We start from the raw sequence: 23,015 nt of genomic DNA, 5'->3' as shown, positions 1-23,015 counted from the left end.
AAATTTAATGATATCAGTTGACATTTTTCTCCAGTTGAATCTCCAATACAGGTACAGCTGATATATTTGTAAACAAACGGCCGCCATATTGGTACGTGTAGGCATCGGATTTGAGCATCACGCAAAAACTCCCGGATCAATTTCTGTGAAACTCTCTAGAACACGAAAGACGCTCGAAAATGTTAATATTTTATTTACAAAAGCAAATTTAAAAGTAATCTTTCTCGTTTGATTGAACTTTATTTATAATATGGTGGAAAAATAACTAACAAAAATTTTGCAAAACTTCGCGACCCTGGAGAAACCCCCGGATGGCCTCAGCATGGGAAGCCCTAGCAAAGAAACGAGCTCCCCATTTGGAAGCCACACTAGAGGTTTTTTTTTTTTCCACCTACCGTCTCTTTGGTAACCTGACTTGTTGCAAGGGAATGTATTCCTGTCAGAAAAAAAACACCATCTGCCTGAGACAATCCACTTCGAAGGAGCCGAGCCGCGAACCCGGGTCCTACAAGTCACAAGTCAGACGCTCTACGCCAGAGCCAGAAGGTAGAGCGGTGCAGTGGTGCAATATCAGCTATATCCTGGTGTTGCCACTAGCGAAGCCGTGGGTTATAAGCGAGTGTCATATAAATGTGGGTTCAATCAACGTTGACGGAGTAATTCGACGGATTGGAAATGCCTTGCAATGAACAGCTTATTGCGCAAGGGGATGGATGAAGGACATTGTTCACCCAAAGGAATGCACAAACACGTATCACGCATGCCACTACAGTAATCATAAGCAGCTATACTTAGAGGGGTAGAGTTATACACGAGTGTGTGTGAAAGTAGAGCTGTAGGACGGGAACATTTTCGAACATATTTTATAATCTGGTTGCGCGCAATTGTTACGCCCGCGCTAGCGATTGTTCCTTTGTAATTGGCGGCTGACTATGAGGAGCCATTGCCCTATCTGGCCGGGCCATTTGGGACGTCTTTGCTTCCGCACCGGATGGCTGTGACTGGCGTGCTGACAGTAGTCATGCACCTGAATTAAACCCAGCCAATCACGACACACAGACAATGCTACAAAGTCTTTTTGCGAAAAATGCATGGCCCTAATTATTAGTACAGATACGAAAGTTGAGTCCATCCTGGAGTGAATTAATTACCAATGAGTAGGGGCAGGCATTTTTCGCGAAAAGATCTGAACACTTATTAAACTGCAACAAGGTATACCCGCACCTGTGGTTTCTTCCTTGTGATTGGCCATTCAAGACGCGTTTGCTTCCACACTGAATTACTGTGATTAGTGTTGTTGCAATCGATATTTATCTGGGAGATTCACCCAATCACGAAACACAGGCGATGCTACAGTGTTTTAACTTTCATCTAATCCCAGAAATTTTTCGCGAAATATGAATGCCCCTACCAATGAGAAAAAGAAGCAGGAGATGTGTTATATTCGTGATCATTCTTGTTCACACGCTGCAGTGTTATATCAATACTACCAACTCACATTTGCAATAAGTGCTACGGATTCTAACGCCATGTAACTTGATGTGGGGCTCGAATCGTTAATAAAATCCAAATATTTGTTGAGTATATTTCCAATAGGTTTTTTTTTTTAATCAAAATTACTGCAACATATCGCTGGATGGTTGAATTTCTGCCAGAACTGTTATTGATTTTATTACTTTATGATTAGGGGCATGAATATTTTGCGAAAAATTCCGAGACCATCTGAAAGTTAAAATGCTGTGGAATCGTCTGTGTTTCGTGATTGGGTGAGTTTTTCTCAGGCTCACGTCGATTGTTACAACACCAATCACAGTAATTAAGTGCAGAAGCCAACGCGTCCTGATTGGCCCGATCAAACAAGGCAACGACTTCTCTCGCAGACGGCCGCCAATCAAGAAACCACTGTTGCAGTCCAATAGGTGTTCAAAATTTTTGGCGGAAAATGCCTTCCCCTAACTATGGTTGATAAATAAAAGGGCCAAAATTATTCAAGAATTTTTTTATTATTTGTATTTATACATTTTTTTTAAAGTTATTCCATTTTACAGTTGTCCAGGAAGAGTGAACATTCGAGAAACGCCTTCATAGCGGACCGGTCACGAATGTTCCGCGCACACTTCCTCACGTGTCAGAGTCTTTCACACCTCCTTTATTATTACCTCTCAGTTTATCAGTGATTCTGTCCACCAAGCCTGGGAGCAATGGCGTTTCTCTCGGTTCCCCCCGCCAATTAGTGAGATGCAGTCTTCTGTTCCTGCTCCGGGAAGATCCGAGTGGTGATTGGCTACGCCTTCTCCGAGGTTACACTCTCGCGTCGTAACGCGTGGTTAGTTGCGCCGGTAAAAAGAAGCGGACTCTGTGGTTACGCCACTGACGATGTTCCCGCTCGTAACGAGGCCGAGTGAAAAGGAGCACTTGAATCACGCGCAGGTTTTGATGTGTAAATTTGTGTTGTGTCAGGAAGCATGGACACAAAAGCGTCTCAGTAGAAATGAAAAAAAAAATAGGTGTTTTGACCACCACGCGCGTTAGGAGTAAATCTTCACAGGCAGAGGGATAGAACAATTCTACCCTGAGGCCAGACGAACCCGCGAAAAAACCCGGGTCTTTATCCATGATGCGCGACAGACACGGTAAACACGACCGCACTCTTCAGGCTGTAATAGCCGACTTTCAAGTCACAACTTGTTCAAGATTGACACTATCTCAACGAATCAGGCTACTGGGCTTATTACTTGAAATATTTCGATCTCTCCTTGTACATTGAACCTCTTAGTTCGGTCGTTCGTTCCAGCAGTTTCAAGCTTCACGGAACCGTTTAACCTACAAGAGTTTCCGTGGAACCTTTTGTGCCGTTATAGACTCCAGGCGATGCGATGTTCAGCGGGTCACGGATATGTCATTTTCACACAGTTGCGTCACGGCACCAAAGGGGAAAGAAGTGGGATGGGGAGAGGCCAAGCCATTATCCGGATGAACGGAACCTTTCGCCTGCCTCCAGGACAATAAGACGACCCTGCAAAGGTTTAGGTTACGCGACCTACAACAACAATGGCATTTACCCCTCACGCGTGCAATAACCTAACACGCATAGCTCGGACCGCACGTCTCGCCAGCTGGGCTCAGTGGTTCGACGGCAGCAGCTTCTCGGACCAGCGGAGCCCTGCGCCAACATCCACACCTGTTCTAAACAACTTCTCTGTTGGTTCTGCCACGCTTACAACTCGGCGACATCGCTTGTTTGGCCACGGAGGTAAGTAGTTAAGGGAGCCGGTGTCTGCAATCTTTGCCATGTTCACACTTGAAGTCGAAATTAAAACTTACGCCCCCCCCCCTCCACACTTTTTGTTTACCATATACATAGCAACACCTTTTTTTGGTTATAATGAATTTTAACGCTTATTCCTTGCAGATGTGTTGTCATTATGCTTGTTTAGCAATATTCACTACATGATGACATTTATACGATTATGTCATACTAGCTGCAGTACCCGGCGTTGCCCGGGCTGCACACAGGGTGAAGGGGACCTTTTTCGAAATCAGATGTAGTTAGTAATAGTCTTCTTAATTTAAATGTCAAGTGTGAAAAATAATTTATATCACTTTCAGATCCCGACAGACGTTGTTATGGCAGTGTATAGTTATTTACCTGTATATATCTAAACATTGGTGGTCTGTATGTAATCTAGACTCTATAAAGCACTATAGACAAAAGCTGAAAAATAAGAGATTACTATTATTGAAAAGATTCCATTATCTAGCTAATGCTCGGCATGCATTGCAATGCCTCATTATATACCTCCCACTATCTCTATCTTTTCTATATATAAATCTCTATATAGCTCTATACATCTATATATCTATTTATCTAACCCATTTCATTCTCTATTCCTCGCTCTATCTCAACTTATCTCTCTGTCTCTCTCTCACTCTATATATATCACTCTATCTCTGTCTCCCTTTTATATTTAAATAAATCGTGACATGCGTGCGCACTTATACAACAAAAACAGACGAAGTGCCGCTATATAATATAAAATAAACACATTTTTTGAAACTATTCGTGCTCCTACTATTGCAAAATAGTTATACCGTCTCAGAAACCTTCCCGGGCATGCGCATAACAACTCACCAAAATTTCTTCGCAATCGGATGAATGGTATAGGAACGCATACGGCACAAACAAACGAAAATTAAAGACATTGCAAACGCATCAAACGATGGTGCGTTTAAAATTCAAGGCAACTCTATCTATTGACGAAGTTAACAACAAAACTGTTATTAGGGCCTTTATTTTGCTAGCCGCTGCGAGCTCCACTAAGCATGCTGGTCTCACCAAGGAGAAAAATATGAATTTGCCAGACCTTACTATGTGTGTGATCGTGTGGCAGATATAGAGAAATGACATTCACTCACTATTTGTATGTCTATGACCTATGATTTTTCTGTTATAAAATGAAATTATCACTTTTTTACTCCCTTAGGGATGGAATTTCATTTTAATATGTGGTCAATGTGTTAGTCCAGGTCGTGAGCTCGCTGTAGGCCAAATTTCATCCGGATCCGTTCAGCCGTTTTGGCGTGATTTAGTAACAAACATCCATCCATCCAAACTTTCATATTTATAATATTAGTGGGATTGGCCTATATACAGCTACGATTTATTTTACTGTACAATAGCTAAGCAGTTTACTTCAGCTTCTGAACAGACACTCACTTCACTTTCTACTTTTTACAAGGAAAATTCTTGGATACCCCATTGCCAACGATATGATTTGTAAAATTACAAGTCAGAGCTTTGTAAAATTTCCAATGGTACAAAGCTCTTCCTTCTGTTTTACTAATGACATCGTTGGCAACTGAGTTTCCAAAGACTATCCTTGTAAAACAAAAAAGAAAAACAGTGTAATGAGACCTGACGGCCAAGATAAAGAGCCGGAATACAGAATGTGCCGAACCAAAGAATGCCGGATCAAAGACCTTTCAAGCATATTTAATCGTCTTCGAAGCAACATGTCTGCTCTGCCTACGAGCTGATTTTCCACGATGAACAAGTTACGAAAGTTGTTTTATCGCCCTCCATTTGTGTGGTTACGTGCGCTGTCTCGCGTGAATGAGCAGACCAGCATCTCTTGCACCTTGTCTTTTTTTATACTTTGGTGTTGGGCCGGGTTTTTATCCATTAACTACCGTTAGGATAGGAAAATGGCGGGGTTGATTGCGCTAACTGTAAAATGGAAAACACGTTCCTTTTCTTACCCACTAGAAATTAAAAAAAAAATTACAGCTAAGGTTCCAAGGTCTCAAAATATTCTTTAAAAATGTAAACATTTAATGTTAGGTTAATAAATCATAGAAATAAGTTTAAACTAAATTCAAGAGGAGACTAGACGCTTTACAAATCAGTCAGTTAATGATAGTGATTTCGAGACTGGTCGTGTGCTAAAAACACACGTAGCATCGTCTGTGCTTTGTGATTGGTAGAGTCCGGAAACATTTTGCGGATTCATTTCGCAAAAGGCAAAAATTCAAATACTTATACCTTCTTGCCAGTTCCGCTGTTGGTTCGCAGTTGAACCGCAGGACTCTGGGTCGATGAGAATCTCTCAACCAAAGCAGTGTCGAATCACAGGCCACCCAGTGGAGATGCCTTACAAGTCAACAGCCAATGAACAGGTGACATCTGCCCGATAATGCAGAGGATTATGGAGTCTCCCAGAGGTCACTGAACCCGCGAATTCTTCTAGTCCCTAATGACTGGTTGAGTCTACTGTCGCCATTCGGTAAACAGCAATCTAGTGCAGAAACAAACGCATCCTGATGGGCCTATGGACAGACATTTTACGCGGAAAAAAAAAAACTCTTAACGCCTATTGGACTGCAACAAGGTATATACCCGCACCAGCGGTTTCTTCCTTGTGATTGGCGGCCGTCTATTAGCGACGTCGTTGCCTTGTTTGACCGAGCCACTCAGGACGCGTTTGCTTCCGCACTGGATTACTCTGATTGGCGTTGCAACAATCGACACGTACCAGGAAGAAACTCACCCAATCACGAAACACAAACGATGCTACGATGTTTTTAACTTTCAGCTAGTCTCGGAATCCTTTCGCGAAATATGCATGCCCCTAGTTATCAACCAATTTTTTTTTTTTTTTTTTTTTCCCGTGGTGAACTACTTTCAGCCGAAGGTCAGTCGGTAATATTCGGACTCAAGCTGTGCACATGTTTCCAAATCAGCGCCACAGCTGTGAACACAACGCGAGTATTGCGTGGGAGAGGCTGGGAGCTGTGCAAGAGGAATGCAGATGCGCGCGCAGGCCCTCGGGCGCTCTCAGAGAGAGAGAGAGAGAGAGAGAGAGAGAGATCGCGGGAACGCACGGCCCGTCTCGGTGATGCGGTCACTGCTGAGTCATCACCTCCGGGGAAGATGTAAAAAAAACACACAAGGTCAAGTGGGATCCTGCAGGCGGTGAGGGCTGGGTTCAGGAAGACACGCGGAACCTCGAACACGTGTAGCAGCGACGCCGCCATCGACACGTGACTTGTCAGGTCTGGAGTACGCAGAGAGAGAGAGAGAGAGAAAAAAAATTGGTTGTCTGTAAAGTCGGTTTACGGACGATAGTTTACCGTGACAACGTCATAACAAAACATTGATGAAATGATTGCATACTTTTATGAATAAAATTGAATTTTTTTATTGAATCATCACTATTTTGTATGGATACAAAGAAGGAGTGAAATGAAATCTACATTTAATTGATAAATTTACTTTTATTTGCACTCATTAATTCAAATAGGTTTATTACTTTAACGAAGAGATTATTTTAACTATAACTTTTATACATGTTTGCTATTTAACTTCTTCCGATCTGTGTTATTCTATTAAGGATAGGACGATGATAGGAAAAGTAGGAAACGAATGGGAGTGTTTCAAGTTTAATGTGCCTCGAAGAAGTCAAATCGATGGTTGTTCCAATCGAGTGGAAGAGAGATAGATGCGGCGCAAGCGTACAATGAGCGTAACGGGACACAGTGTAACGGGACAATGTGCGTTACGGGACAATGTGCGTTACGGGACACTTTTTCGTGCGTGCAGCCGGCGTTCATCGATTTATTAGACGTCACGTCAAAAAATTCTGTAATTTTTTACAAAAAGTTTTTTTTGAAACTAGTTATCAAGAAATAGTTTGTAATGCAGGAACGATATTGTAAAGTTGTACAACACATGGCTATGGTTATTCTTGTATATATCATATTATACGTTTTTCGAGATAATACTGAGTATTTCTTACAAAAATTTATGTTTCATTCAAGTCTATTAATTTAACCATGGAAAAAATAATTGAATAATCTTTCATTTATTTCATTCTTTGCAATATAAATTAAAGTTTAATAGGCCTATTCAATACATTTTCTAATATTACTTCAACTACACTAATATTATCATTTCTCTTTAACAGATACAAAAAATTATTTTGATAAAAGAAACGAAATTTGGTTTTCAATGATAGACGATAAAAAAAAACTTTTATCGCCTAATAAATGTAGAATAAAAGAGGCGTCTTTCTCGCGTAAGTTTTTTTTCTGACAAGGATGTTAGAGCTCTAATTAATATTTTTGTAATTTTAAATTACATGGATTATGACGGTTGTGCTAGACAATTTGAAATTTTTAACTTAAAAAAAAAAAAACATTCAATTGAATTCCGGGGAATTAAACCTTAAGTTTAGTCAATGTGAAATTTGAAAATAATTTTTAATAGGTTAAAGAAATTTTAACAAACATTATGTATGTGTCTCTTCAAATTTTATCCAGGGAAAATTAATGCTATTGTTTACTTCACGGCCAAAGTTTTACTTATGTTATGTTATTTAATTTATTTAATAAATTACCAAATAAATTCAAAACAATTCGCAAAAAAAAAAAACTAACAATGTCCGTCTTGGTTGATAAAATAATTTGTTCTATTGACCTTCATAATTATTCATGAAGGAAAATATATTAGTTGATCATACATGTATGCATGCACGGGTGTCAAAAATTAAAGTGAAAGTATGCACACTCAATATGTAAATACGATGAAATTATATCATGGAGCTGTAGTTTATAAATCTAGACGAAGTATTTTCAGGCACTTGTTTCCCTTAGCAAGAAATACCATGCATACTGTAACATTTCTCTACTAATTTTAACATCTCAAAAAATATATATTAAAAAATATATTTTTTTTAATTTTATAGCCCAATTATTATAATAGAGACAAGCAAATAAAACAAATTAACATTTGTACTCACCATTTGGACACGAAAATAAATTACTACTGGATCCCTGAAAGAAAATAAAAAAATCACATAAGTCACAGTTGTGCACAACTCTGTAGACATATAATACAGACCAATACCATAATTTAAGCTCTAACTAAGCCATATCTTGGCATAGTATGCGTCATGTGACTTTTCTCAAATTTGAGGGTTTTTAAAAGAAATACCAGTGGTACTAATTTCCAACTGTCACTTGCAAAGCATCACATTTTTTTTTCTTTTACGAACACTGGCAACTACCTGGAGTTATTTACAAACACAATTGAGATAACAACAGTGGCAGAAGGATATGTAGACAATTGGTACTAAATTTGAGAACCGTCGAATCTGAGACAAGTCACGTGACACATATTATGACAGGTTTTATTGTACAAAACCGTTACTTGGTTCCAAAAACTGTGTCGGTGCAATTCTCCTCCAAATTACCTTATCTACAGCTTACTTTTCACACGCACACATTCATACAGTGCATGTCTACTGCTAGACTGCTTCCTGTGAGAAATTGTAATAAATATTATTTCACGTAATGTCTCAACTCCAAAAATAACGGTTTCATTGACGGTGGGACTGCAGGTGACACAAGGAAAATTTTCAAAGTACATAGAGTTAACATTATTTACAAATTACTTAAGTCATAATATAAGGCTAATGATAAACAAGTATGCACCAACCCACTTTTTATCCTTAAAATTGTAGAATTCGTTTCAAAAGATTTTTCTTACAATAATTATTGGGGATTTCTTTTTGTAAATCCTACCCAAGCTACATTTAACAATAATTTTCAATTAAGTGACCTTATTTATTTTTTTCACGAAAATCTGAGGACCCTGACTATTGTAAGACTCTTCACGGGTTTTCTCGTTGCCACGTTCGTTACAATAAATTGTGATTGTCCAGTGTGAACCTCCACTGTGTACTCTATTGAACGTGAATTTATGAATGATAATTGTAGCTATGAATTACTAGCAGCAGCAGCAGCTCTCGAGGGCATGTTTTATTGTAGCTCATTTACTTCTTTCATACGTGTGCACTTACATACTTGCGCACTTGTGTACTTGTGCACTCGTATATTTGCTCGCTCGGATACTTGCACACATCCTTCCTTACATTCTTGCGTACCTGTACACTCGCGTGTACGCTTGTATACTTGTACACTTGTACGCGTGTTGAAAATATCTTTGTATCCTACAAATTTCCCATTTCTCTAAGTAAATGCCTGAGAAATGTCACTTCTAACAATAGTGGTGCCCAAGCACGCATATGTTCCACTAGATGAGCATTATTTTTAAAGCAATTATTTTACCAGATATATATATGCTGTTAGTAAGACAAGTCAGGTAAATATTCATTATGTCTAGAGACCTGCAAAATTCGCGGATTCATTGGGTGATAGGCTAGAATTCAAACACATATACCTCTTAGATAATTTTGTTATTGGCTTACTGTTCATCTGGATGAATCTCAACCAGTTATAAACCCTCAACCAAAGAAGGATCGAATCACAGACAAACCAGCTGAGACGACTTACAAGTCGGCAGCCAATGCAATGAACTTGCGTTATCTGCCCGAGTGTACAGGGGTATTGCAGTCTATCCTGAAGGCCATTGAAACCGCGAATTTTGCAGGTCACTAGTTATATCTTGTGCCTGATCACTAGTGACTGGAAAAATTAACCAGTTTCAGTGACCTCTGGGATGGACTCCACAAACACCCTGCATACTCGTTCAGATGTCACCTGTTCATTGGCTGTTTACTTGTAAGGCATCTCCACTGGGTGGTCTGTGATTCGACACTGCTTTAGTTTCAGAGTTTCTCATTAACCCAGAGTCCTCTGGTTCAACGGTGAGCCAATGGCAGAATTGGCAAGAAGGTTTTAAGAATTCGAACTTTAGGCCATCGCCAAATGAAACCGCGAATTTTTCCGATCTCGAGTAATCACACGCTAGAATACAGTAGAAGTCATTGACTGAATTTCAGTGGTTAATAAAGGCATGCGATACTGCTCCCGTATACGTGTTTAAAATATTTTTTTTTGTCACAGAAATGAACAAAATTATTATTATTATGCGTGAGGCCGAGCTTAAACACTAGCGGTCAAGTCCAATTATTTAGTGGGTTCATACCACTCCAGGCTGAGCTTAACTTGTGAATATACGGCCTTTTAGAATGTTCACTGGGGGTCAAGTTGAGAACGCGAAACCATACATTCTTTACTTAGGTTAAACTTTTAATTTCAAAGTTAAGTGAATAGGTTTTTCAATAGGTTAAGTGAATAGCCTAGTTTTATATGTTTAGGTGAGGTGAAAAGTTAAATATTATAGGTATGGGTAGGAATTTTTTTAAAAAAAGAACGCTCATTAGAATGCAATAATAAGGTATAACTACGCTAGCTGTTTCTTCCTTGTAATTGTGGACCGTCTGCAAGAGAATTCATCTCCTTATCCGGCCGAGCAATTCAGGACGCGTTTGCTTCCGCAAATAATTATTATGATTGGTGTACTGGCAATTAGACATATACCTGAAAGTAACTCGACCAATCACGTAACACTGACGTTGCTACAATGTTTTGTCGCTCAATTGGTCACGAAATATTTTCGCGAAAAATACACCCCCCCGCCTCCTCCCAAGTTATAGGTTAGAAAATTCCATTGCTTAGTTTAGGTGAAACGTTTAATTTCCTAAGTTGCGTTTGCACTCGTTCAGGTTGGTTATGTTAGGTCAAGCACATTAAGAATATTTTTGTGAAGTGGGAATGGTTTTTAGGTTGATGATTTAACCACACAAAAACAATTTCCACAATCTTTGGTATCGTGTTATATACCAGTCCCCTAATTGGACGATAGCAAGATCACATTCTTTGGCTGGTTTAGAGTGACTGGTAGAGACCGGAAAAATTCGCGGATTCATTCGGTGATAGGCTAGAAGTCAAATACATAAACCTTTTATATGATTTTGCTATTGGCTTACTGTTCATCTGTACGAATCTCAACCAATTATAAAACCCTCGAGCAAAGAAGGATCGAATCACAGACAAACCAGCTGAGACGACTCACAAGTCGGCAGCCAATGAACTGGCGTTAGTTGCCCAAGTGTACAGGGGAATGTGCAGTCTATCCTGAAGGCTATTGAAACCGCGAATTTTTCCGGTCCCTAGTGATTGGGTAACCACTCCATATTGGTTGTAACTGGCTCAGGGTCGTCAAGAGCGCTGTAGTCCAATCCACGTGAAGCAGACGTGTACGTGCTTCAAGTCTGCCTCGCTAGCGGACGACACGCGAAGCTACTAGCATGCCTGTACGTCCTCGTCGACTCGGGGGGAGGGTCCGGACTTTAGGCGCCGGCTGTACCGACCGCTGGGGAACACGCCGCCGCGTGATTGGCCCGAGGGCCGGGGTCACGCGCACAAAAGAGCGCGGCCGAAGAGGCACAAAAAAAAAATATAGTCCCGTCTCCCGCTCCTGCGGGCCACAAAGCAGCGAAGGTCCCGACAGGTAGGTCTGTTCCTGGCGAGTAGTGCCGTGGTTGGTGGAGGAACTGAAGGAAGAAAACCAAGAGAGAGAAAGAGAGAGAGAGAGAGAATAAAAAGATAGAACAAAAGAAGCCACCTGTTTCGAAAGACAGGCTCCGTTCTGACGCACTAACCCAGTAAAGTCTGGGCCATGTAACTTGTAGGGACTGGACAAATTCGCGGTTTCAATGACCACTAGGATAGACTCCACGATTCTCTATGTACTCGGGCAACTATCACCTGGTCATTGGCTACCGACTCGGGACACCTGTTTACTGCGATTCTTATGATTCGATACTTCTTTTGTTGAATGTTTGTCATTGGCTCAGAGTCCTTCAGGTAAATTGCGGTCCAATCACTGACGCAACATTAAGCTAAACGAGTTTGGATTCCAGCCTGTCTCGAAAGGAATCCGCGAATTTTTCCGGTCTCTAGTAACTTGTCTCTAAATTAAAATTTCTCAAAAGTAATAATAGTGGTGTGTAGACTATATACTCAGGGGCATGTATTTATTTTGCGAAATAATACGACCGCTCATTAGACTGCAATAAGGTATGCCTGCGCTAGGGATTGTTTCCTTGTGATTGGCGACTGTCCCGACTATCTGCAAGATTGCCCTATTTAGCCGGGCCATTCAAGAAGCGTTTGCTTCCGCACCGGATGGCTATGATTGGTTTGCTGACAGTAGACATGCACCTGAAATAAACCCAGCCAACCACGAAACAAAAACCAATGCTACAAAGTTTTAACGCACTGCTAGTCTGGATAACTTTCGTGGAAAAAAAAAAAGATCTACATATACTCATTTCCAAGTGTCATTTACAGAGCAACAACATTAAGTTTTTTTTTTTTTTTTTACAAAAACTGTTGACAAAACATTAGTGGCAGGATACGTAGACCATTTGCAATTTGTCTGAGAACTGGCAAAATGGCCTGACTACATATTTTTTATTTATATAAATATCATTAGAGACCGGAGACACTCACGGTTTCATTTCGCGATAGGCCATAATTCAAATACTTATACCTTCTTGCCAGTTTTGCTATTGGCTCACAGTTGAATCGTAGGTATCTGGGCCAATGAGAATCTCTCAACCAAAGCAGTGTCGAATCACGGACTACCCAGTGGAGATGCCTCACAAGTCAACAGCCAATGAACAGGTGACATCTCTCCGATAATGCAGATGATTGTGGAGTCTATCGTAAAGGTCGACTAACCCCCGCATTTTTCCGTTAGTGGAACCCCGGAAATTTCGCCTGTCTAGAATATGAACTATTATTCCACAAGGTATAAAAAACTGTAAAAATTCCAGCGCAAACTTTAAACGGCGTTGTTTATTTTCTTTATTTGATCAACTTCGTTGTAAAAATTAAAGAATTGGTGTTATCTTTTTTTTAAAAAAAATAGTTTTGTACTATAGTAACTAGTATCGCGTATATTTACATTAAATTAATCAAATTGTAACGTAAAAAAATATTCAATGTCGCAAAACAAGATACAATTTTATTGGGAATAATAAACCTATATACTTATTTTTTATTAGCAGCAGACAATAATATTATTGAATTCACGTTTTAAATTTAACTACGGTGCCAACATGACTAAAAAATTTAAATCTTTCAATTTGGTCATTGTACTTTTCTTATTAAATATTATTAATATGAATCAAAGACTTGAAATGCAATGCAGGCCTTTAGTTATATTTGTGTGGTATCAGATATTTACTTTTATTTATTCATCTGCTAGTTAATTTATAATATTTTTTTATATTTTGTTTAATTTCTTTTCAGATATACTTAATAACCATACCTACACTAGAAACAATTTTTTTGTACCATTACATGATGATTTAATTTTTTTAGTAAAAGCCTTGGATATTACAAAATTAGGTAATTCGGAAGAATTACGTTGCTTTTCGTGTTTTGCCTTGGACTTTGGTGTTAGGCTGTTTCGACGTTGTTTCGGTTTTTATCGCCTCCGCTTATTGCATCTCAAGACATAATTCAGGGAGTTGGTTCGCCATAAATCGTTCCTTTTTTTTATTTTTTATTTTAAGTTAATGTTCCCCAGAATGCGGTTCTCGGTTGGATCCGAACGCCGTGGTCTCGGAGGATCGAGGAGCGGGTGTGTTGTGCGGATGGTCCGAGGGGCTTTCCAGTCTCCGGACTTGTTGGAATCTCCGATGACGTCATTCCGGGTGGTCCGGCAACTTTTTTTTTTTGAAATTTATTTCCGTGGACGCGCGCGGACCGCGGCAGAGGTCGCGCGGTGACGGCGATGGCTCGCACCTGGCCTCCGGGGCGGGACGACAGAATTGTATCCCCTTGGAAAGGGTACCTTTCAGACTTATGGTGGCTGTAGTGTAGCTGGGTAGAAACTGGAAAGGTACCCTTTCCGATTTCTTAAAATGTTTTGGTTTTAATGCAAATATGCACTGGAAAGGTATCCCCTCGGAAAGGGTACCTTTCAGGATTTTCTGTACAATGACACAGCAGAAAATAAACTGGAAAGGCACCCTTTCCGATTTATTAAAATGCATATTATTTTCTGCTTAAAAATCGTAAAAGTTATCCCCTCTAACCAAACCTTACCTAACCTAATCTAATCTAATCTAACCTAATCTAACCTAACCTAACCTAAACTAACCTAAACTAAACTAACCTAAACTAACCTAAACTAAACTAACCTAAACTAAACTAAAAAAACCTAACCTAACATAACCATTCCGAGCACAAACATGTCGCAAACTGGAAATTTTACCTTTCCAAGCATGGCAGGGTTCAACCTGAGCCGCACGCCGCCACGTGGAGCCCGCGACCTATTCTCCGTCCTTTTCGCATCAGAAACTTTTCACGAAAACGTTGCATTAAAATTCTGACGGGAAATTTTACTCCCATCGCGCTCAAAGAAGTTTCAATTAAAAATTTAAAAAAACCACGTACAATAACAAAAAAAAATCATACACAGTATGGTGCTGTCTAATCTTAGAAACACACAACTTACAAACAAATAACTTAGAAAAACACAAGATAGAGTTTTTTTAAGTTATGCTTGTTCTAAGTCGCGTGTCTCTAAGTTATGGCGATTTTAAGTCATGTAGTTCGGCTTTGTGTTTTATGTGCTCATATATTATGACAGTTTTGAGTTGTATGTTTCTAAAATATGTGTTAATAAGATATGATTGTTTTAGCTTATGACAATTCTAAGTTATGTGAATTTTTTTTCTAGAAGTATATGTTATCACAGTTCTAAGTTATGTTATGTTTTTAAACTGTATTCTTAGAAGAATAAAAAATGCTAAAAGGCGTGTTTTCAGAGTAATTTATAGGCACACAAAAACAGGTACAGATACTTGAAAGCACATAAGGTACTCTCATTACACCTTTATATTCCTTTCTCCGTAATATGTCACGGGCACAGCTCGAATTTCATGGTTGTCCTGTGCACGACGAGAAGACTGCGCGCCAGTTCAGTGTCTTGCGCTTAGAGGTCACACCGCGCTGGAAGCACCAGCGGGCATCGCGCTTATCATCCCGCCTCACTGACACACATACACCCCTGACTGGGCGCTTCAGAAGAACGATTGTATCCAACAGCGGAGTTGCCTCCCACGCCACCGTCAAGAAACTGCAGAAAGAGAGAGAGAGTTTAATTACGGCCATAAAGGACACCTAGAGTTTAGAAACACCCCCTTTACTTGTTTCCTGCACTCGGACAGCTGGACGAAATAGCCGCGCCACTTGGAAGGGAGGCCACAGATCTAGCACAGCACGCTGTGCGCTTGCACAACTCGAGACAACCGAAACTGTGGCTCAGTGGCACTTTTCTGCAATCCACCGGCGGAGCAGGAAGCCGCTAAACACGCGTACTTGTCTCGTAAGGCGGCGGCGAGGGGTGCGCGGCAACGTGGGATACGTTTATTTTTTCCGTTCAGGTGCTCTGCTGTTAAAAAAAAAAATGGTTTTCTGAAAATTCGGTTTACGGACGGTAGTTTAACGTGACAACATCATAGCAAAACATTGATGAAATGATTGCATACTTTTATGAATAAAATCGAATCATTTTTATTGAATTATCACTATATTGTATGGATACAAAGAAGGAGTGAAATGAAATCTACAATTTAATTGATAAATTTACTTTTATTTACACTCATTAATTCAAATATGTTTATTACTTTAACGAAGAGATTATTTTAACTATAACTTTTATACATGTTTGCTATTTAACTTTTTCCAATCTGTGTTATTCTGTTAAGGATAGGACGATGATAGGAAAAGTAGGAAACGAATGGGAGTGTTTCAAGTTTAATGTGCCTCGAAAAAATCAAATCGATGGTTGTTCCAATCGAGTGGAAGAGAGATAGATGCGGCGCAAGCGTACAATGAGCGCAACGGGACACAGCGTAACGGGACAATGTGCGTAACGGAACACTTTTTCGTGCGTGCAGCCGGCGTTAATCGATTTATTAGACGTTGTCACGTCAAAAAAAAATTCGTACCTCAAAGCTCGGTCTTGTACGCTATGTTAAATTTAGTTTATTTCGTCATTACTTTTTTAATTTAAGGACTGCATTTGTTGTTCTGTGAAAAGTGGCCAAAGAAATAGTTTGTAACACTACAAGAAAGATATTGTAACGCATTGCTATGTTTATTTTTTCATATATATGAAATAGGTTTTTCGAGATAATACTGAGTATCCTTTTTACGAAAATTGTTTGCGTATTTTTATATTTTAATTAATTCTTCATTTGAGCAAAACAAATTAATGCACGGAAACGTTGATCGAATATTCAACAATTTGCCTTATTTTGTTTTATTTTGCTTACTAATGTGCGCAGTTAATACTGCAAAGCAATTCCGGGAACATTTGATAAATAACTATAACTATTGAAGGTACTGGGACAACACAAAGCATAAATGCCCGGGTAAGAATCCGAACCCAGTATTACTGCGAACTCTATTTTGTAGTGATACAGTTGTTTTCATGTAAATGTACAAATTTACAAATATGTGTAATTTGACGTGAATATTTTTGTTCCATTTACAAAAGAAAAATTACTGCTACGGATATCTTCCAAAGGTGATGGGTAGAGACCGGAAAAATTCGCGGATTCATTTCGTGATAGTCTAGAATCCAAAAACGTTTGCCCTTTTGCTGCATCAGTGATTGGGCCACAGTTTATCTGAATGATACTCGGCCAATGAAAAACCTTTAAGAAAAGAAGTATCGAATCACTAGCGTCCTAGTTAACAGGTGTCACGAGTCAGTAGCCAATGAGCAAATGTAATTTTCCCGCGTGCATAGAGGATCATGCAGTAGCCTATATCCTACATGTCATTGAAATCGCGAATTTTTCCGGTCTCTAGTGATGGGTGATTGACGCTGAGGTTACTGACATTGAACGCAAACTCACAAGAAACATTATATGGAGTGTTAAAAAAAAAAAAATTCAATAACTCGTGGTCCTTGTTTTTTTTCGACGGCCCTGGTTGTACGAGGAGGAATTATTGACATTTAAGACATGATGGAGTTGATGGTTCCCACCAAGACGGTCCAGGGTTCGAGCCCTGGTGTGGTTTTCTCAGGGCACTCCCTCACCCATTTATTCAGTCAGTCCTCCATACAATGTTAGACGTTACAGTAAATTTACAGACTTTTCAACGAATAAATCAACTCAAATAAACCAAGAGTTCTTTGCAATCTTCGTAGAAACTACGCCGTATTTCGACTCCGGAGTTGTGTGTTTCGTTCCAAACAACATTAAAAAAACACACACGTGAACAAAAGAAGTAGTCATGACCAGTTTTTTAATGTTTTGTTAGTACACCGAGAAAAATCTTTTGGATCCGTGTTCAACGTAAGTGAACTCAGTAGGTACATTTTACGAAGATCCCTGCATAATTTTGTAATCACGGTTTTTCGTAAATTGAAGGTGATATACATATTTTTTTAACGTTGTAATCATCTCGTCACCGTCAATGTCCGTTTTCGCCGAGACGCACAGCTCTAATCAAGCAATTCATCCTTTCGTTCTTCATGCGGGGCAGGCTGTCCCACTAGAAAAAGACGGAGATCTTCTGTAGAGTTAGGGACCAGGGGCGAAAGAGACGAGTTTCTGATGTGGGGAATTGATGGAATGCGAAATCAGTGGAACCTGGAGTACTCGGATGATAATCCACAGCAATATCCACGACGCTTCCCGCTTTGCGAGCAATCTCCAGGAGTTGTCAGTCGGGAACAGAACCCGACCCGACTCCAAGGAAGAGTGATTCGATCGCCAGACACCACCGCGGCAAATAGTAATGATTCACTTTAGGGGTTCGAATCCTATTATTTATTTTATTCTTGTACTTAGTGTTATTGCACATGATTTTAATTAAATTAATAGTATAAACATGTCAATTTTTTTTTTTTAAATATTCTACTAAGCATGTGTTTATTGAATGGTTTTTAGGAACAGCGTATACTGAAACCATACAGTTTTAAGTAAACTGTTCGATTATATATATATATATAAAATTAAGTTTTCAAAAAAAAATTTTGCAAACTTAGGTTACCATAGTTGTGGAAAAACTTAATTTTTATTGATTTAATGAATGATTTACTGAAAATGAGTTTTAAGACGAAGGATAAATACTAACGGTTAATCCAAAACTGTATATACCACATGATTTCATGCTTTCAGTACACGCTAGGACTGACGTAGAAATTTGCTATTAAGTTCCTAACAAAAATGTATTAAGGACCTGTGTAGTACTAAACACCTTTTATAACAAACTAAACATGGTTATATTATGACTAATTTTAAAGTTTTAAAATATTGGAAGCAAAATAATTGATGATAATACAACTTTAATGTTATATCACGTTTTTTTGGAATTATAAGAGCCCCCACTTTTATTCTGTTGGGCAGCTCACAAAATGAACTTATTTTCATGTTGCAATTTAAAATACTAGGTACTCATATCCAGGCCTTGGCCGAGATTCGAACTCACAAGCCCTCGCAACAAAACTGATGCTGGAAACCAACTGTAACACGTGGGTACACGCAGCGCAGGATCACTCACCTGGGATAACGCTATCCTGGTCAAATATCCTAGGATGGCGACCAAGATGGCCGTCGGGCGTCGTATCAGCATGGCGCTGCCACGTCACGCAGTCTGCAACAAGACAAGAGACGGAGGATTGAGTTTCTTTCGAAATTTACACCGAAATGTTACAATAATTACTTACTGAAAACAATACAAACAAACAAAAAAAAATCTGGTCAACGGGAACTTAAAAAAAATAAACTAGGAATTTATATTTCTGTGTTTGTGATAACACGTATAAACACCCAGCTATGGTTTCGCATGTATATTCTTGTATATTTTCATGAAAAAAATGTTGTGGACTTTTTTTAAAAAAATTCTAAAATATGGATAATTTTCTTTTCATTCCAAAAATGAGGTAACAGTTTTAGTTACAGTTAGAAAACTGTCAATTTGTTTTATATTGTTCATGTAAAACTCTCAGTCGAAGTTATTCTTACAATTTTATTATGTACGAATTGCAGATAATACATTTATTTTGATAGCAAGATATATTTATAAACCAATACGTGTTCATTCAGAAAGAAAAATTATATCCATATAGCCTAAAAATCACAGCATACAAGAAACAAATTACTCCTTAGTCGCAAAATGATTTTATTTTATAATGATTTTTATTTATTTTACGCGGATCTAAGTGGCACAGTCGTAGAACTATGGTATCGCATTTCGGGGGGGGGGGGGGGGGGGGGGAGTGGGGTTTAAATTCTTGCATAACCAGCTATGTTCCAGCTTATGGTTTCTCCAAATCATTCCAAGCTAGGAAGGGGGCGGGGATTGGTGTTCAGAACTATAACGCCTATAAAGACCTGCAAAGTTAGCGTAGTTTAATTTGAACAGTGTCTTCTGGAGTGCTTACCATAATACACTTGAACTGCGTTATCATGTGAGCATATTTAATTTTAAGACACTCCCAGGAATAACAATAAGCCAATAAAAAAAACATTACAAAACTCAAAAGACCCAATAACATGCAATCCGGCCAATGGAAAATATGCACCGACTAGTTTGTGTACAAGTGCGTGGAGTTCATTCTGGTGCCAGAAAATAACGGTAAATATCGAAAGCCTTTCCCGGTCACATGTGTGTCTCTTAAGCGGTGCTGTGCGAAGCGACGGAATCCAGATGGCCTACTTACATTAATTTAAAAAAGTTTTATCTTAGACATACACCGTTGTTGGCTTACACTGTACCTATGTCGAAAAGAAACCTTAAGAACGGACAAATATATGATTACACACACAAACAGATAGAGAAAGTCAGTCGATGTAAAAAATTAAATACATAGACGCTCAGAGAATTCCGTGGAAATAATTTAAAAATATATATTAAAGCGCCGACAAACACGGCGGGCTGACGACGAGGCAGTTCAATAATAACAGTAAGTACAGATCTTTGAATATATATACTGTATAGAAGTCGCGAGTGGATAGGATTTACTCTACGTTTTTCAGAAGCGTATGATGAGCAGCTTGGGAACTTCACCGCTGCAGTGCGCTGCCGTAACGCCCTGTATCGTCTTAGTTGTTATTTACACGTTAGAGCGCAGCACTGTCGCCCGCTGTCATTCCCCGCACCCCTCATCCATCATTCACTGCAGCTCAACGTCGTTCTAGAGGAGGGGGAAAGGGTGTTTGAAGAGTTCGACACTTGTCCGCTAGGGACCACCACAAGTCGATGCCCTAGAGATGGTGGCGATTGCAGCGGTGAATTAACCAACTACCTCAAAACCGTATTAGAAATTTTAACCTGGGCTGGCGACTTCTATACAGTATATATATTCAAAGGTACAGATAAAGAAACGACCTTTGCAAACACAGACGAACACAATCTTGCCCACGGCAAGGATCATTCAAAGAACCCACTTACGTAAAGACCCACAGGAAGTGATTGGGTCCGATCAGATGCGCAAACAAAGCATGTACTCTAAAAATTGCTGTTACGCCGCTTGTTCACGCCATTGTAAGCAGGATTTACCGAGCGGTAAAGCAACCGTGCTAAGTTGCGTAACCAGCAGAGAAGTCACCACCACCAACTGCTATTGTTAAGTTCTCAGGCGCTTCTTATATACAAACCCAGTAGCGGTAATATTTGGGGAATTTTTGGCAACTTATCTATGCAAGTCGCATTGACCTTCATCACCCTTTCATATGGTTTATTCCATCGGTATTGGGAAAAATATAAACGTCTAAGTCTTATGAATGTTTGAATTAATCAATCTGATTCCTATCTGTTTGGATTGCATTTTTGTAGAAACTGTGGAAATGTAAAACCTAGACAATTTCTTGCCACCATTTATGATACATATATATTATAAACGATTCCCAAAATGGCAGCCTACTCTGCACTTTTTAGCTGTTTCGGCATGCGTCCGAAACAGAAATAAAATATTCTTATTCATTTCCCTTTTATGAATACGACCTCTCTCCTATTCACAAGACCATAATATAAGTTATGAAACGATAGGTTCGAAAACCTTGGCGGTCCAACGTTGTGCGCATTGTACATGTAGTATGTTGCATTTTTTTTTAAATGTGTAACATCCTAGCTCTCGGTATTACGGCATTTGGTAGGAGTAATTTCGTGAATGGAACGGAACTCGCATGGAACGGAAATGTGTAACCACGGTGCTGTCATAGCATATGTGGCGGATGGCATGAACCAAAGTTCACAAAGTCAAAGGGAAACTTTATAATATTAACTGTTCAGTGAATTTTAACAAGCTGGGAAGTATGAAAAAAAGAATTCCTTGTCGAAATACAGGCCCAAAGCTGGATTTTCATACTTTTTTCGAGTCTTTTTCTCTTTTATCGGATCCGTTTCATTAAATAGTCGGTCTGATTCAATAGTCGACGTAGCTGCTCCGGCAGCGAATTCAAAGAACGCGTGATTCGCGTCAAGAAATATAGTCGAAAACACAATTTGCGTGTATTTACCTCGCTTGGCATTATTTTTTAGAATACTACGTAAAATTTCGTGTCCGAGTTTCGTATTATAAGTGTATTTTGCAACACGAGAGCACATGAATTTGCTCGTTAACGGGGTTATAAGTGCGATACTCATCTTTGCGAGTACTAAAAGACTTGCTCACATTTTTTTGACGTGACAACGTCTAATAAATCGATGAACGCCGGCTGCACGCACGAAAAAAGTGTCCCGTTACGCACATTGTCCCGTTACGCTGTGTCCCGTTACGCTCATTGTAAGCTTGCGCCGCATCTATCTCTCTTCCACTCGATTGGAACAACCATCGATTTGACTTTTTCGAGGCACATTAAACTTGAAACACTCCCATTCGTTTCCTACTTTTCCTATCATCGTCTTATCCTTAACAGAATAACACAGATTGGAAGAAGTTAAATACCAAACATGTATCAAAGTTATAGTTAAAATAATCTCTTCGTTAAAGTAATAAACATATTTGAATTAATGAGTGCAAATAAAAGTAATTAAATTGTAGATTTAATTTCACTCCTTCTTTGTATCCATACAAAATAGTGATAATTCAATAAAAATGATTTAAATTTTATTCATAAAAGTATGCAATCTTTTTATCAATGTTTTGTTATGACGTTGTCACGTTAAACTATCGTCCATAAACCGACTTTACAGACAACCAATTTTTCTTCTCGATTGTGAATCTACCTTGACGCCAGTCACCCAAGCCCTCGACGTGTGGCGATTCGACCCCAATACCGATGCCTTGACACGCGACGTCGGCAGTCACTCGTTATCCTCGAGCCCCGTCAAGGCGCCGCGCAAGGCTCTGCGGTCGGCGGTTGTCGTAGTCGCGGTCCAAGTCGTAACCGGCGCTTGCGATCCCGACCCGCTTTCACGCGAGCGTGTTACGTACGAATCCTGCGATGAAAAAAAAAATTGGTAGTCTGTAAAGTAGGTTTACGGACGATAGTTTAACGTGACAATGTCATAAAAAAACATTGATGAAAGATTGCATATTTTTATGAATAAAATTGAATCATTTTTATTGCATTATCACTATTTTGTATGGATACAAAGAAGGAGTGAAATTAAATCTACAATTTAATTACTTTTATTTGCACTCATTAATTCAAATATGTTTATTACTG

General features: G+C 39.2%; 1 protein-coding gene across 2 annotated transcripts in view; it reads right to left on the bottom strand.

The window, feature by feature from the left end:
• Window positions 1-23,015, bottom strand: part of LOC134542931 (sushi, von Willebrand factor type A, EGF and pentraxin domain-containing protein 1) — a 259,383-nt gene that overhangs the window by 169,203 nt on the left and 67,165 nt on the right. For both annotated transcript variants that reach the window (XM_063387537.1, XM_063387539.1), the window contains exons 2-3: window positions 18,904-18,996; window positions 8,298-8,331 (exon numbers count right to left, since the gene is read on the bottom strand). In XM_063387537.1, the coding sequence (XP_063243607.1) occupies window positions 8,298-8,331; window positions 18,904-18,975 (106 nt within the window). In that variant the 5' untranslated portion in view covers window positions 18,976-18,996. The remainder of the gene's footprint in view (window positions 1-8,297; window positions 8,332-18,903; window positions 18,997-23,015) is intronic.

The sequence above is a fragment of the Bacillus rossius genome (assembly GCF_032445375.1).
Source record: "Bacillus rossius redtenbacheri isolate Brsri chromosome 9 unlocalized genomic scaffold, Brsri_v3 Brsri_v3_scf9_2, whole genome shotgun sequence".
Taxonomy (NCBI): Eukaryota; Metazoa; Arthropoda; class Insecta; order Phasmatodea; family Bacillidae; genus Bacillus; species Bacillus rossius.
Note: the sequence above shows the minus strand (reverse complement) of the source record. Positions and strands in the feature narration are given on the sequence as shown.